The sequence below is a fragment of the Staurois parvus genome, unplaced genomic scaffold (genome assembly GCF_062004578.1).
Source record: "Staurois parvus isolate SC_StPar_1 unplaced genomic scaffold, SC_StPar_1.0 ptg001476l, whole genome shotgun sequence".
Taxonomy (NCBI): domain Eukaryota; kingdom Metazoa; phylum Chordata; class Amphibia; order Anura; family Ranidae; genus Staurois; species Staurois parvus.
In genome coordinates this window covers 105,889-122,901 of record NW_028319272.1, presented here as the reverse complement: position 1 = coordinate 122,901, position 17,013 = coordinate 105,889, and the positions used below count along the sequence as shown (strand labels likewise).

Sequence of the window (17,013 nt, the reverse complement as noted above, 5' to 3'; positions counted from 1 at the left end):
CATGACCACTGCAGCTAAAACACCAACCAGGGAAGGACTGACAACTCATGGGGCCCCCGGGCAATAGGCGATCGCGGGGCCCGTGTCCTTGCTCACACTCAAAGCACACCCAAAAAAGCCTATAAAAGGTACCAGGGGCATTTCATGGGGCCGCCTACTGACCCTGGGCCCTCGGGCACTGCCCGAGTACTCGAATGGTCAGTCCGCCCCTGACACCAACTGCACCCCAAAACACACACAAATAAAAGTATATGTTAATGTGAATTTGTGATACCACTAATACCATACCTAACTATAGAAAATTGTCCTCTTCTGTATAGACGGAATGAGATATTACAGTTTCAGAGTATTTAGGTTTTAAAAATACTGTTCAGATCAGCCTTTTGGGCCCCAGATCTTGATGGGATACACGATCTCATATTCTCATATTAGTATGTTGCAGGGGCGGACTGACCATTCAAGCACTCGGGCACTGCCCGAGGGCCCAGGGTCAGTAGGGGGCCCCATTAAATGCCCCAGGTACCTTTTTCATAGGCTTTTATGAGTGTGGGCAAGGACACAGGGGCCCCATGATGCCCTATTGCCCGGGGGCCCCATGAGTTGTCAGTCCGCCCCTGGTATGTTGTATCTTTCTTCCACACAAACTTCAACATAATTCGTCTCTGTCGCCCTCAGTTCTGTGCTGCAGTTAATAATAATCTCCACTAGATGTCCTGCCAGCTCTGCACAATTATGGTGCCACTTGCAGGTAAAAAAGAAAAACATTGATATTATGTATTACTGTGTTAGATTGTCAGCTCCCAGGATCAGGGCCCTCCTAACCCTCTTGTATTGAACTGTATTGTTGCTGTTTTGTCTCCCTTTATTTTGTAAAGTGCAGTGCAATCGCACTGCGTTTTGCGACCTGTTTTGAGGTGTCATTAATTTAATATTGACCCTGGTGGCAGATCACATGAATGGAGTGTGATTTCGGTGCAGTGTAAGCAACACCCAGGGTTCACTGCGCTTACTGCACCACATGCATACGAACCGAAGCTCAAAGAATATCCAGTCACATGCAAGGAAAAAAAAAAGCATTTTTGCTTGCACATGATTGGATGATGGAAGTCAGCAGAGCTAAGCCCTGGAGCAACTGCAATTGCAAAGTACACAGTCTATTTACCTTTAGCAAATCTACTCCGTTGTCTTCTTACACTTCAAAAGACTATATAAACATTGTCTGTACTGCACAAATATGAAGAAAAATTACATTGAATTCAACTTCTGTGTGTTATTGAAGAGTTAAGATGCCTGTGGATGGTGCCAAGTCAGCAGGTGACCATAGTGTCTGTCAATGCCTAAAGTGGTATATGAAACAGAAAAAAGATGTGGAAGGGGATGTGCCCTTTTATACCACAAGTTCTGTGCACCTTTCTGGGAAGGGAACAATTACAGGATGAAGGAGATGAGAATTCTGTAAAGTTTTTCCATAGAGTATCAATGAGCGGTTGTATTAGGCTGGCCTGTCCTCATACAAGCAGTCATGACCGGTTGCACCTTAACTATTATTATTATTATTATACAGAATTTATATATTATTATACAGGATTTATATATTATTATTATTATACAGGATTTATATATTATTATTATTATTATACAGGATTTATATATTAATATTATACAGAATTTATATATTATTATTATACAGGATTTAAATATTATTATTATTATACAGGATTTATATATTATTATTATTATTATTCAGGATTTATATATTATTATTATACAGGATTTATATATTATACAGGATTTATATATTATTATTATACAGGATTTATATATTATTATTACTATTATACAGGATTTATATATTATTATTATACAGGATTTATATATTATTATTATTATACAGGATTTATATATTATTATTATACAGGATTTATATATTATTATTATTATTCAGGATTTATATATTATTATTATACAGGATTTATATATTATTATTATTATACAGGATTTATATATTATTATTATACAGGATTTAAATATTATTATTATTATACAGGATTTATATATTATTAATATACAGGATTTATATATTATTATTATTATTATTATTATTATTATACAGGATTTATATATTATTATTATTATACAGGATTTATATATTACAGGATTTATATAATATTATTATTATTATACAGGATTTATATATTATTATTATACAGGATTTGTATATTATTATTATACAGGATTTATATATTATTATACAGGATTTAAATATTATTATTATTATACAGGATTTATATATTATTATTATTATTCAGGATTTATATATTATTATTATACAGGATTTATATATTATACAGGATTTATATATTATTATTATTATTATACAGGATTTATATATTATTATTACTATTATACAGGATTTATATATTATTATTATACAGGATTTATATATTATTATTATTATACAGGATTTATATATTCTTCTTATAATTATTATACAGGATTTATATAATATTATTATTATACAGGATTTATATATTATTATTATTATTATACAGGATTTATATATTATTATTATACAGGATTTATATATTATTATACAGGATTTATATATTATTATTATTATACAGGATTTATATATTATTATTACTATTATAAAGGATTTATATATTATTATTACTATTATACAGGATTTATATATTATTATTATACAGGATTTATATATTATTATTATTATACAGGATTTATATATTATTATTATACAGGATTTATATATTATTATTATTATTATTCAGGATTTATATATTATTATTATACAGGATTTATATATTATTATTATTATACAGGATTTATATATTATTATTATACAGGATTTATATATTATTATTATTATTCAGGATTTATATATTATTATTATACAGGATTTATATATTATTATTATACAGGATTTAGATATTATTATTATTATACAGGATTTAGATATTATTATTATTATACAGGATTTATATATTATTATTATACAGGATTTATGGCGCCAACAGTTTGCTCAGCACTTTACAATATAACGGGAGACAATACAGCAACAATACAGCTCAATACAAGAGGGTTAGGTGGGTCCTGATCCTGGGAGCTGACAATCTAGGAGACTAAACAGGATATTTGAAATACTGAAAGTAGTCCACATCTCTGCTTGGGGACATGCTGTGATTTCATCTTTGCACACCGTGCTGGGAAATAGATTATTTTTAGAAGCCGAATATTTTCACGGCTTCCTGACCGAAAGTGCACCTTACAGGATCAATGTACAAACACCCCTGAGGGGCCTAAACCTGTATTCTGTTATGTGAAGTATTGTGACAGAAATATATTTCTAAGTCTTAAAATAGCTGAAACCTGAAAAGTCAGAATGGAATTCATTTCTTAGAAAATATGAATAAATATTTCCTTGTGCACCTTCGGAGTTGTTTCTGGCCGTGTACATAGAGAGATGATGGTGGTCATACCAATCGCCCTGCTTCTGACATCTCTAGGGGTAGGAACAGGGGCGGACTGACCATTTAGAAACTCGGGCACTGCCTGAGGACTCGGGGTCAGTAGGGGGCACCATGAGATGCCCCTGGTACCTTTTTCATAGGCTTTTTTGAGTTTGGTCAAGGACACAGTGGCCCCATGATCCCCTATTGCCCAGGGGCCCCATGAGTTGTCAGTCCGGGGTAGGAAGCTCTCCATAGGGGTAGTTTATTGTCTTGTACACAGCAGGTCAGGATTTCAGACCAGTGTTACTGCTCTCCCATCGTCAGGAAGGCATAAACCGCATTCATTTATTTAGACAGCTCATCCACATCAGTAATATATAACAGTTAGATCGGCTCTAACTACATCAAAATCCATTATGAGCAGGTAAATAGACCTTCTCACCAGACTCCCCCAAAGAACAGAAGTTCTTGTTTGCAAAACTGCCATCACTCATTGTCTCTCTGTAGAGCAACATGCTCTGGCATCCCCAAGGTTTAAAGTGTTACTAAACCCTGCATTCACTATATCCGCTCTCCTCAGACCCTGCATTCACTATATCAGCTCTCCCCGGACCCTGCATTCACTATATCCGCTCTCCCCGGACCCCGCATTCACTATATCTGGTCTCCCTGGACCCTGCATTCACTATATCCGCTCTCCCCGGACCCCGCACTCACTATAACCGGTCTCCCCAGACCCTGCACTCACTATATCCGGTCTCCCCAGACCCCGCATTCACTATATCTGCTCTCCCTGGACCCTGCATTCACTATATCCGCTCTCCCCTGACCCTGCATTCACTATATCCGCTCTCCCCGGACCCTGCATTCACTATATCCGCTCTCCCCTGACCCTGCATTCACTATATCTGCTCTCCCTGGACCCTGCATTCACTATATCCGCTCTCCCCTGACCCTGCATTCACTATATCCGCTCTCCCCGGACCCCGCATTCACTATATCTGCTCTCCCTGGACCCTGCATTCACTATATCCGCTCTCCCCTGACCCTGCATTCACTATATCTGCTCTCCCTGGACCCTGCATTCACTATATCCGCTCTCCCCTGACCCTGCATTCACTATATCCGGTCTCCCCGAACCCTGCATTCACTATATCCAGTCTCCCCGGACCCTGCATTCACTATATCCGGTCTCCCCGAACCCTGCATTCACTATATCCAGTCTCCCCGGACCCTGCATTCACTATATCCGGTCTCCCCGAACCCTGCATTCACTATATCCAGTCTCCCCGGACCCTGCATTCACTATATCCAGTCTCCTCGGACCCTGCATTCACTATATCCGCTCTCCCCGGACCCTGCATTCACTATATCCGGTCTCCCCTGACCCTGCATTCACTATATCCGGTCTCCCCGAACCCTGCATTCACTATATCCACTCTCCCCAGACCCTGCATTCACTATATCCGCTCTCCCTGGACCCTGCATTCACTATATCTGGTCTCCCCGGACCCTGCATTCACTACATCTGCTCTCCCCGGACCCTGCAAAATATTTATTTTTTGTACATGACAGTACCTTGCTTTACATGCCTTTTGACATTAGTCTGCCTATTAGCCCTACAAATAGTCAGAATTTATTAAAAGGGATTACAATCCCCCTCCCCCTCCCCCTCCCACTAGGCTTCAGAGGTATCTGCCACTAAATTCAGGCTTGCCAAATTTGAAACAATATTTTCTGAACTGCAGCTTTTATAAACAATGTGCAGAGTGTATGTAAGTCTCCATGTAGTGACCAGAGAAAGAACAATACAACAAATCACCAGTCTGGATACAGATACAAATATACATGTTTATTATAAGTCACAGTACATGGTGAATGGAAACGGTTTGCCAAAAAACGGACAAGTTGTGAACCTTACACCCCGGTCACACCGATCCCGATCTACAGTCAAGTCGCATGATTTCTAAGTCAGATGAAATGCCGATTTGAGGTGCGATTTGCAAGACAGCTGACACAGATGCAGCGGCGGACTGACCATTTGGAAACTCGGGCACTGCCCAAGGGCCCGGGGTCAGTAGGGGGCCCCATGAGATGCCCCTGGTACCTTTTTCATAGGCTTTTTTGAGTTTGGGCAAGGACAAAGGGGCCCCATGAGTAGTTGTTAGTCCGCCCATGCACAGATGTGTATGCAGATCGCACCAAAAGTAGTGCATGTACTGCTTTAGAAATCGGGGCGGCTCTGGCCTAGTCATAACCGCCCCGATATGACCTCTGTAATTGCGGACAATAGGGTGTGCCTTGGCAAGTTGTATGGCATGCAAATCTTATGCCAAGTCACACCTAGTGCGACCAGGGACTTAAGTCCCCGTCATACCGGTGCGATTTAGGAATTTAAATCGTATCTAATGAATGTGAATTGTCAGTGTCTTAATATTTGCGATTTGCTGCGACGCAATTTCTAAAGTAGTTCTTGCATTACTTTTTTTGCAGTTTTGTTGCGATTTCACAAACAGAATATAATGGAAATCGCACTGAAAATTGCAAGAAATCGTTGTAAATCTTCACAAGTAGCAATAAAGTCTTCAGAAATCGCACCTGAAATAGCGCTGAAATTGCACACAAATTGCGCAATTTTAAATCGCAGTGGTGTGACCGGTGACTAACTCTTCATTCAAATATGCTATGCAACTATGCTAATCAGTGCAAGTGCTGTTGAGTGAGCTTTAAATCATTCATGTGGCTTAAAACCTGTGTGATAAGGCTTTGATGAAAGCAGCTATACCAGGGGTGGGCAAACTTTTTGACTTGAGGGCCGCAATGGGTTCATATATTGGACCCGGGGGCTGGACCAAGAGTAGATGAATGATGTGTATGTGTGAATTAATATAAATTAAATTACCTTTGCTCCGCGTGTTCCTCTCGCCGTGTTCCTGCGCCGTTCCAGTCTTCAGGGCGGACTGTGAGAGGAGCTTAGCTCCCCTCACGTTCGTCACGCTGCCCCGCCTACACACATCCTGACAGCCAATCACTGGCTATCAGGATGTGAGTGGCAGCGAGACTGGCCAATCATTGCATTTGAGCGCGCTGAATGATGCAAATGTTTGCCTTCCCTGGCTGTTTTTTTTTGTATCACGCTCTGCGGGCCGGATTAAAAGGTCCGCCGGGCCATAGTTTGCCCATTGCTGAGCTATACCCTACTGTGGGCCCTACTGGAGGGCCTATTGTGGTCACAAAATGGTTCACGTTTAACCCCGCCTACAACAGATATCTCAGCTTTTGGCAGATGCCGATAGGTTGTACCACCCTTTGACTTCTCCTGTCCTTCAGGATTCTGGTGGGGATATCATTGTGACAATTCCCGGGTTTGCCCACCCCTCCTCCAGGGAGTGTCAACCCTACAGTTGCATTCTCTAAAATATAAAGTCAATAAATATAAATCCAGCAGGGAACTAGAGAAACCCCCAAAATGGTCAAAATGGGTCATTGAGGAGACTTCTCCTCCACGTTAGAGTCTCTGAGATAGAGAAGTCAGGGAGTCCTTCAACCTGGCAACATCTAAAAAAACAAATCCTAGTTTTTGGAAGTGTTGAAGTCCCATTTAGAACCAACAATACTCAGATGTTACTAGTGACTATATTTTCAAAGAATAAAACAATGTCTTTCAAGGTGCTGTGTATAAGTGCTGTGTGAAATTGCTGACAAAATGTCTTCCAAAACCCCAATAATTCATGGTGAAGCTGACATAGAATTATATTTTGTAGGTTAGTTTGGTAAAGAAAATGAAATCGATGCAACTATTCATAAAAAGGGGCTACAAAAATGGCCAAAAAATGGAACGGCCAGTTTGATGATATCCAATCTGACACGTCTCAGTATAATAAACCGAAAATTAGGAAAACGTTATGTTTCTGGTTGTATAAAGTATCGGAAAGTTTGACAAATGTCCCGCCAGCATAAGAGACAATCTGGAAGTGCGATCTAGCCAGGTACAGGTTTGTTCAGTGGAAGATACTATAATTTGTTGTCTTGGCAAAAAGTTGATTTGTCGGTAGGCTGTAAGTTGACTTTTTAATACTTGTTAACAGAAGTACACTCTACTTTGTTGTTCTCCGACGGAGAATCACACCAACCGGCCATCTTTTTCTTAGTCCAGTATGTCACCGAACAATCCTCTCGATAGCCGTTAGTGTTTCCACCAGCTCCTGAAAACTGGGCCTTTCTTGGGGCTTGTCCTTCCAGCAAAGCAGCATCAAATTGTACATTTCCATTTTGCAGTTGGCCGGCTGAGGAAGTCGGTAGCCTTTGGAGACTCTCGCGAACACATCCCTGTTATTCCACCCTGGTGAGAAGAGAAAGAAACGTCAGTCTGATCCATGACCCATAAAAGCCTAAAGAGGAACCTTTTGTGTCTACAAAAACCACATGACATTGAAGTATATAGAAAGCCCAAACTTTTTTTTTATATCATAGGGAAGGTTTAGAACTTTTATTTTGCAGATTATGTCTACAATGGATTCCTTGTCTTTATTTATCCTCAAGGTCATTGCCACCAGAACAAAAAGTGAGGAAAAATCTAAAATATTGAGTTGTCACCAAAATCAGGATAGAATGGAAGTCTTTCACCTGGGACACATTATGATGATAGATGTTCTAAAAAGGGTTTTCCTCACTTTGGAGAGATTTAATCTCATATCCTATTGTGTCTACAGGACAGGAAGTACAGGGAATCTTCCCAATCGGGACATAAATGACATATTAATCTTGACAGGGATTTAAGCATTCCCAGTGTTGTGTAGGTGCAGTGTGGTGTGGTTGGAAGCATGGGTGGACTGACAACTCATGGGGCCCCTGGGCAATAGGAGATCATGGGGCCCCTGTGTCCTCGCCTACACTCAAACCACACCCAAAAAATCTTATTAAAGGTACCAGGGGCATCTCATGTGGCTGCCTACTGACCCCGGGCCCTTGGGCAGTGCCCGAGTTCCCAAATGGTCAGTCCGCCCCTGGTTGGCAGTAAGCACACAGAGTCTCAATTTGTGAAGAACAATGTAGGCCAACAGTACAAACAGGCCCAGTGGGGAGGCGCACCCCTCTGGTGCCACGGAGTGATAGCAGTCTGAAGACTCAGGGATGTTGACAGCATCTGCCACAAGGAGCAGAATGTGACCTGGTCGGTCCGACCCAAGGGCGAAGCTTCCTGAGAAGGTAGACATAGTCCCTGCTCTCTCCCTACTCCATCAGAACCTTTCCCTACTGCTGGCACTGGCCAGATGAGAGATGGGGAACTTATCCCTACGCTCTCATAAAGTGTGCCAAACACAGCGGTCAGATTCTTTAAAAGACTCTGCTTGACCCAAGATGGCTGCCAGGGTCACATGTGAATCCAACCGGATCACTACCCTGGGTAACCGAGGAAATCATAGAGAAACCTAATTTCTCTCAAATTCCTCTGCCATCTGCATTGCCGCTGTGGTCGAGCGCCACCCGCAGTGGAGAATACAGACTGCACCTACCTACACCAGATCTGTGCAAAAATTAAAAAAGTTGTAGCTTTAGATACTTTAGCTACTTAAATGTCATGTGGTCTTTAGATATACTTTATACATAGCCAACAAAATAAAGCCCTTAGTTGAGATCCTACACCCCTAATGGTATTCATAGACATGATGCTCTTTCAGGTTGAATTGGAATATCCACAAAGACTGCCAGGTGACTCATCTTGGAGGAAGAATGGATTGGACCTGGCCCAGTTGCCATTGTTTCCCTGCAAGAAAATGACAGCAAATCCCTTAGTGGCACCTCCTGCACCTCCTAATGTCTGAACCAAAAACACATGTTGAGACATCATGATGCTGAAGAAGCTTTTCCTATCTGGTAGTAGTCAGTATGAAGAAATGTAGATGGTGAACCTACAATGTTGAGGGTGTCAGACGGACTAAATAATATTACGCTCTGCCAGGGGTGGACTGACAACTCATGGGGCCCCCAGGCAATAGGGGATCATGGGGCCCCTGTGTCCTTGCCCAAACTCAACAAAGCCTATGTAAAAGGTACCAGGGGCATCTCATGGGGCCCCCTACTGACCCCGGGCCCTCGGGCAGTGCCTGAGTTTCCAAATGGTCAATTAGCCCCTGCGCTCTGCTCTTATTACGGGAAAGATAAGTGCTCTTTGTTTGTATCAAGTAATGCCATCAGCTACTCTTAAAAGATTCTATGCTTTGTATTCAAACCAGGGTTCTCCTCTAAATGATCGCTACCAGGGGTGGACTGACAACTCATGGGGCCCCCGGGCAATAGGGGATCATGGGGCCCCTGTGTCCTTGCCCAAACTCAAAAAAGCCTATAAAAAAGGTACCAGGGGCATTTCATGGGGCTCCCTACTGACCCCGGGCCCTTGGGCAGTGCCCGAGTTTCCAATGGTCAGTCCGCCCCCGATCGCTACTCAAATTAAGGCTTGTCATATGTCCATTTTACTGGTTCCTCAGGGGTATGTGGTGGGCAGAGAGCCAGAGAGTGAGAAAAGAGCTGCCTGAGAGTACTAGTTAGGAGCTCTTAGTTACATTTCTTTTAGTTTTGAGTAGACACCTAGCTGTCTGTCATTTTCTGCCTTTTAGGATTCTGGTGATGAGACCTCTCTTCTAGTGTTCCTGACTACTCTTCCATCATGAGGATCTTCAGCACTGCCTGGTCTCCTGTGGATCATGGCACCACTTTTTGTCTAGTGATTGACTGCTTTTGGTTCCCCAGCTAAGAGTGGAGAGGGAGAAGAAGAATTCCCCTCCATCAGGGTAAGTAAGAACGTTTTACTCATAGTTTGCTTCCCAAAGTCGCTCACCTTTGTATGGCGTTTCCCCGAATGTATACACTTCATACATCAAGACCCCAAAGGACCAAACATCGGACTTGGTAGAATATTTACAGTAAGTAAGAGCCTCTGGCGCTGTCCATTTTATTGGTATGGTTCGGTTGTTTTCTGGAGAGTACAAATCGTCCTGAAAATACAATAAGACTGTTAGGGACATTAAAAGGGTCCTAAAAAGAAGAAGCTTGGGACACCCCACATCAGGCTTTATTTATCATAATGGCACCTGAGGGCTGGTGCCTAGGGTAGCAGGACTGGATGGGGCAACCCAAAGTCTCAAATATACAAATGTATTTTCTTTTCTTACTGGCCTCCTTTGAACGTTAGCAATTCAATTTAAAACTGTAGGGAGAAGTAGGTGCTGAGAGGAGTCCTAAGATTCCTTATAGTTCAAGAAGCAGGAAACTATCTCTTGGTACTCTTGTTTGGGGGTCTGTACAGCTGAAAAGTCCTTCATATAAACCAGACCCCATGTTACCTCCAATAATTACATGACGCAATGGGCGGAGCTTGTACAAAGAAAAATCCTTATTATATTAAGTGTAGGTCAGCGTCCTGATCCCACCAAGGATGAACATTTTCAGCAGTCACAAAGTTCTTTTCTGGTCACTGTCTTTTTTTCTGCCAATGTCCCAGAGGCCCCCTAACCTCTGAGGGCTGCTGAATAATGAAGGCTGCCATTGATTACCTTTTTTTGAGAATATTAGTTGCTAACATGCTGACACTTAGCCCGGCAAGGTGCTTTCAGCCTACCTGGAGCATGAGGACACCGCTGTCAGCACCGGATTTAGATCCACAGGATCCGAGGCCTTTGCTGCCTTGTTCTCATCCCACCAGACTGGAACTCTCCATGACAAGGGGCAGCAGCTTTGAGCCCCACAACAATGACTGGGCCTGGGGCAGCTGCCCTTTTGCCCTGCATTAATGATGGCTCTGGTTAGGACATGCATCCCCGTCCCAGTGGACAAATGCCCGTTGTGCCCTATAGCCAGTCCGGTCCTGCTAATTGATAAGCAATTCTGAAACGTTGGTAATATCTATAATTGTTCTTGGACTCAGGCACCTAGCCTTTTTAGAAAGAGGCCACCAATGGCCGCCCCCTCTCTCATGACCGAGTCACTTTAAATGTAGTGTATGCGTCCTGGCTAGAGTGACTAAACTGTATGTGACATTATGACAAGACAATGGATTATATCTAACCTTCAGCAGGCGAGCCAGTCCAAAGTCAGCTATCTTACACATGAGGTTATCCCCAACTAGAATGTTCCGTGTGGCCAGGTCCCTGTGGACCACATGTTTCTTCTCCAGGTACTCCATACCATCTGCAACCTGGGAGATTATGGTAATAAAATCTGAATTTCTCAGGCGCTTCCCTTCCACACCTGTGGAGACATGTGACAAAGGTCAAACACAATGACAGCCATAAAGAATATGACATTTGATTAGTTTGGATGGAGGCAGTCAAAGGAGTTTCACATTGTAATCCGTAAGATGCCCATTATTACCTTCCTGGTGGAGACAAACGTCTCCATTGCCCTGTGTTAGACTGCTTTCAGTTTGCCAGTAAGCTCTTGACTTCTTTGACTTCTTTTTTTTAATCCACCTGCCTGTAGGCAGTTGCAGTCTACTTTCTTCAGGAGGTGCAGGTGGCACTCTTCAGCACCATGCTGCCACCCCATGTGACTCTAGCAGCCATCTTGGGTCAGGTAGCGCCTTTTTTTAAGGCCTTGGCTCCTAGGTTTGGCACTCATTTTGGAAGTTGGTAGAGTAGGGACAGGTACCCCGCTTGGTAGGGACAGGACTAGCATCAGGGAAAGGTTCCTAATGAGGAGGCAAAGTGTAGGGCTTGCAACTTCTCTGGATATCTACGTGCTTGGTTACAAGACGGCCAGGCCACATTCTGCCCCTCTCAACAGGAGCTGTCCGTTTTGTCTGAATCCTGCCCTCTACTCACTGTTGGACTTGTGAATGTCCCCGGCTGGGTTGCCTTCCTACCAGGTTATTTATGAAATATATTTGCATTATTTCAGTCGTACTGGGACTGTGTGTGTGTTATTGCTGCCACACCACACTGCACCCTACTCACATGCCCACTGGCCTCCATGTCTAATGAAAGTACCTTGTTGGCCAATGAGGGGACTGCCATTGAAGGTTCCAATAACTGAGCAGGGGTCAGGGCTTAGACCTGAAGTGAAGAGCTTCCTAACAATCTGAACACAGTCTCTGGTGGGGCACTATAGAACTTTTGCTGGACAAGGAAGGGGTATAAAATTTCAGATGTCCATAATTGATAACAGGTCCATTTTAAGGGGGATTACGTTTGTCTCATGGGCCCCTTGCTTCTGTATCCCCTCCCTCTGCAGTTTTTATATCATGGATATCATATGTAGACTTTGGGTTGACCTTTAAGATAGTCCTGGAGGTTTCCCTTGGTCATGAGTTCGGTGACGATGTAGACTGGCTCCCCAATGGAACACACAGCCAGGAGACGGATGAGGTTCCGATGACACAGCGTCTTGAGCGCGTTTATCTCCTTCTCCATGTCACTTCTGTTCAGATCCTCTGCAAGATCCAAAAAGTCCACATGTAAAGAAATATACCTACACTTTTTCCTCTGGAAATCCCCAAATCTGTAGGTACAAACCTTGTTTGAAGGTCTTGATGGCAACTCTCTCCTCTCCATTCCAGAGGCCTTCAAAGACTTCTCCGAAGAACCCCTGTCCCAGCTTTCTCTCAAGTGTAAATTCTGACCTTGGCCTTTCCCAGTTGTCCACTAAAGACAAGACCTAAAAGATGACAGTGCTTAAAGTTCAGTCCACTCAAATCGGATATCTGACGTTTATACAGATGATGATGATGGGATAATCCACCTAATGGCTTTTTGTAGCTTTGAGGAGCCCAGCAGAGAGATCTCAGAACCTGGAGTACCAGCTCCACCCACCTGCGGTAGTCATTACAGGGTGCCCGAAACTTGCTGTTGTAATCCCTGTGGATATATCTTTCAATTGTTCCCGAGAAATAGAAAAACTCTGGGTGGTTCAAACTGACAGCATTACCTCAAAACTGGAATAACCTTTTTTTGGGGAACTTAAAGTATAATAGCGCTGATTCATCAAGCTGCAAGGGCATTTACCGCATCTTTACGTGACCAATATGAGGTGCTCCCACCATTGTTGCATTATGTTTCAAGGTCTGCACACCTGTTGTGGCCATTATGAAGGGTTCCTACCATCCCTGTACTAAGTTCCCGGGCCTGTACACCTGCTGTGCCCATTATGAGGGGTTCCCACCATCCCTGTACTAAGTTCCCGGGTCTGTACACCTGCTGTGTCCATTATGAGGGGTTCCCACCATCTATGTGCTGAGTTCCCAGGTCTGTACACCTGCTCTGCCCATTATGAGGGGTTTCCAGCATCTGTGTGCTGAGTTCCCAGGTCTGTACACCTGCTGTGCCCATTATGAAGGGTTCCCACCATCCCTGTGCTGAGTTCCCAGGTCTGCACACCTGCTGTGCCCATTATGAAGGGTTCCTACCATCCCTGTACTAAGTTTCCCGGTCTGTACACCTGCTGTGTCCATTATGAGGGGTTCCCACCATCCCTGTGCTGAGTTCCTGGGTCTGTACACCTGCTGTGCCCATTACAGGGGTTCCCACCATCCCTATGTGGTGTTCCCAGGTCTGTACACCCGCTGTGTCCATTATGAGGGATTCCCACCATCCCTGTGCTGAGTTCCCAGGTCTGTACACCTGTTGTGCCCATTATGAGGGGTTCCCACCATCCCTGCTATATTGATGTTTTTTATATTATGGGGAATGGAATAAGAGGAGCCGGGACATACAAAGGTGGTGGGAGGAGTGAGGGGGACAACCACACTGCTCAGGTAGACAGACCGTAATGGCAGGGAGATCTCAGTGTTGAGGTATTCAAGATATATACGAAGCCAGGTACTGGCCTGGCTCACGAGGCACCACCTATAACCAAAATATCACTGTTAGATGGACATGCCCTTGAAGTATCAGCTTTGAGAGAACTAACCTTTCCAAATTGTATCTACAAGTTCCCGAATAACAGTGACTTTCCGATTTATGAACAAGAGACCAGTTATATCATTTTGAAGAAACGGCATTTTCACAAAGGTAGTCGTTTGCCATTAATGACAATGTTACAAAGAAAACAAAATCCATATTTGAAGAGTGATCTGTATACACCTTGGATCAATACTCACACCCTCACTCCGGGCTGTCGCACACAGAGATAGAAGTCAGAGGACTGACATCAGCACAGACCAGGGGCGGACTGACCATTTGGAAACTCAGGCACTGCCCGGGGACAGTAGGGGGCCCCATGAGATGCCCCTGGTACCTTTTTCATAGGCTTTTTTGAGTTTGGGCAAGGACACAGGGGCCCCATGATCCCCTATTGCCCGGGGGCCCCATGAGTTGTCAGTCCGCCCCTTTGCCCGTAGGATCCCTGCTGTACTGCCTGAGCTGATATAAGGAGACTACAGCTATGTACATAGGGAGGGGAACAGGATCCGCTTAAAGCAAACCTGTCATCAGACATATGTCAGTAGGTCAGAAAATGTCTAACACTTCCACATATTTATTACTTCTCACAGAGATCACAGTTCTCCCTCCTGACAATGCCTTCACCTGCCTTTCTCCCCTGAAGGACAGCACCATCTTTGTTCAGGCATTGTCCAGGGTCACCATCAAATATATGTTAAAATGACTTTTTCATATGTTAAAAAAAAATCTGAAGAATATATTTAAAAAGTATAAATTTTTTAAAATATATATATATATATATATATATATATATAATTTATTTTTATTTTTTTTTAGATATATTTTTTTTAAATATATTCAGATTTTTTTAACATATAAAAAAGTCATTTTAACATATATTTTTACATATATTTGTTAATGCATTCCAAAAATGTAGGTTTGTATTTTTAAAGACATACAGTATATTTGAAATGTATTTTTAAAAATATTTTTCATATATTGTGTAATAAAAACGCATTTCAACATGCAGTATGTATGTATGTGTATATATATATGTATGTGTGTGTGTGTGTGTATATATATGTATATACACTGTATGTTGAGATGCGTTTTTTATATATTACAAAATATATGAGAAATATTTTTAAACTTATATTTTTTTTAAATACATTCTTCAGATTTATATAAAAAAGTCATTTTAACATATATCTGTAAATGCATTCCAAAAATGTAGATTTGTAATTTTAAAGACATACAGTATATTTGAAATGTATCTTTACAAATATTTTTCATATATTTTGTAATTAAATACGCTTTTCAATTTGCAGTATATATATATATATATATATATTTGTTGAAATATATATTTTGAAATATATTGAATATGGCCAAAATGTTAGCATTTGAAATATATGGCAATATATTTGGGAAGAATATTTTTAAAATATATTTCAAATATATTTTTCTTCCATGTGGAATATTATACATTAGGAGCGTGTTTATATGTACATTATGGCAAGTCAAGCACCCACCCAACCCACATGTAGTATATATGGGCCCTTTTGGTCCCAGAGGGCCCTGGTACAGCTGCACAGTCTACCAATGACATGTCTGCCCCCAGTGTGTAATGTATTGCCTCATATTCACTTTTGCATACGCTGTGCCGACACGTACCTGGGTGATACAGGGCTGCAGCAGGGGACCCTTCAGAAGCTTCCAGTTGGCTTTATGGAAGTTGATAAGGTCCTGGATGGTGTAGAAGGATCTCCCCTGCTGTAGGTAGTACTCGCCCCTGGAGTCTGTGAGGATGCGGAAGTGGGTGACTTTATTCTCTATACGAACTGTAAAAGAAGGAGAAATGTTGAAGCTTTTATCACTTTTAATACTGTCCTTTTCTTTTTTAAAGGGCTTTTCTGGTCTGGCTAAAGATTTCCTCCAACAGCTGCCCTACCAGGAATACGGAGCCTTGGAGAACAGTGGACTGCCTGGCAGAGGTGAGGAGACGTTCATGAATTATTACTCAGCTTAACCATATATTTAAGTTTATTTTCACATTTTGACTTGATTGTTGCACCATGTCAGGGGTGGACTGACCATACGAGCACTCGGGCAATGCCCGAGGGCCCGGGGTCAGTAGGGGGCCGAATGAGATGCCCCTGGTACCTTTTTTATAGGCTTTTTTGAGTGTGGGCAAGGACACAGGCACCATGATCCCCTATTGCCCGGGGGCCCCATGAGTTGTCAGTCCGCCCCTGCACCATGTTATTAATTTTTTTAATCCAATGTCTAAGTGCTCCCTCTAGCGGATGCTTTGGACATAGACAACTTAATTAGCACCACTGCTGAACAAATGCTAAGAAGCAAATCCATTACAGGCTATGCCACCCTGAGAGTGATGGATTCAGTCTATTGGGAGAGCTGTGTGCTGTAACAAACAAAAATGTGAGAAGAACAGTAAAGCGCAATCACTGGTAAACAGGGAGTGCAGATTGCACATGTAAAGAGCAAACTGCATCTCCAGCTATATCATTATATAGTTCCAAATGTATTGCATTGATTCTAGAATTATTAATTAATTCCAGATAAAGGTTTTCCAGTTTTTATACCACTATATTCGATGATATTCCAGGTTTTTTTTAATGTGCTCCTTATGGAGAGATTTCCTGTTA

The 17,013-nt window shown here is 42.2% G+C and overlaps 1 protein-coding gene and 1 long non-coding RNA gene across 2 annotated transcripts in view; one reads left to right on the top strand and one right to left on the bottom strand.

The window, feature by feature from the left end:
* Nucleotides 1-1,252: 1,252 nt before the first annotated feature.
* Nucleotides 1,253-17,013, top strand: part of LOC149435786 (uncharacterized) — a 40,079-nt gene continuing 24,318 nt past the window's right edge. The window contains exons 1-3 of the long non-coding RNA XR_016308370.1: nt 1,253-1,314; nt 10,088-10,261; nt 16,251-16,338. This is a non-coding gene — a long non-coding RNA (uncharacterized LOC149435786). The remainder of the gene's footprint in view (nt 1,315-10,087; nt 10,262-16,250; nt 16,339-17,013) is intronic.
* SRMS (src-related kinase lacking C-terminal regulatory tyrosine and N-terminal myristylation sites) overlaps nt 5,302-17,013 on the bottom strand; it is a 30,782-nt gene continuing 19,070 nt past the window's right edge. The window contains exons 3-8 of the mRNA XM_089662439.1: nt 16,019-16,185; nt 12,980-13,121; nt 12,739-12,897; nt 11,536-11,717; nt 10,309-10,465; nt 5,302-7,812 (exon numbers count right to left, since the gene is read on the bottom strand). Of these exons, the coding sequence (XP_089518565.1) occupies nt 7,631-7,812; nt 10,309-10,465; nt 11,536-11,717; nt 12,739-12,897; nt 12,980-13,121; nt 16,019-16,185 (989 nt within the window). The 3' untranslated portion in view covers nt 5,302-7,630. The remainder of the gene's footprint in view (nt 7,813-10,308; nt 10,466-11,535; nt 11,718-12,738; nt 12,898-12,979; nt 13,122-16,018; nt 16,186-17,013) is intronic.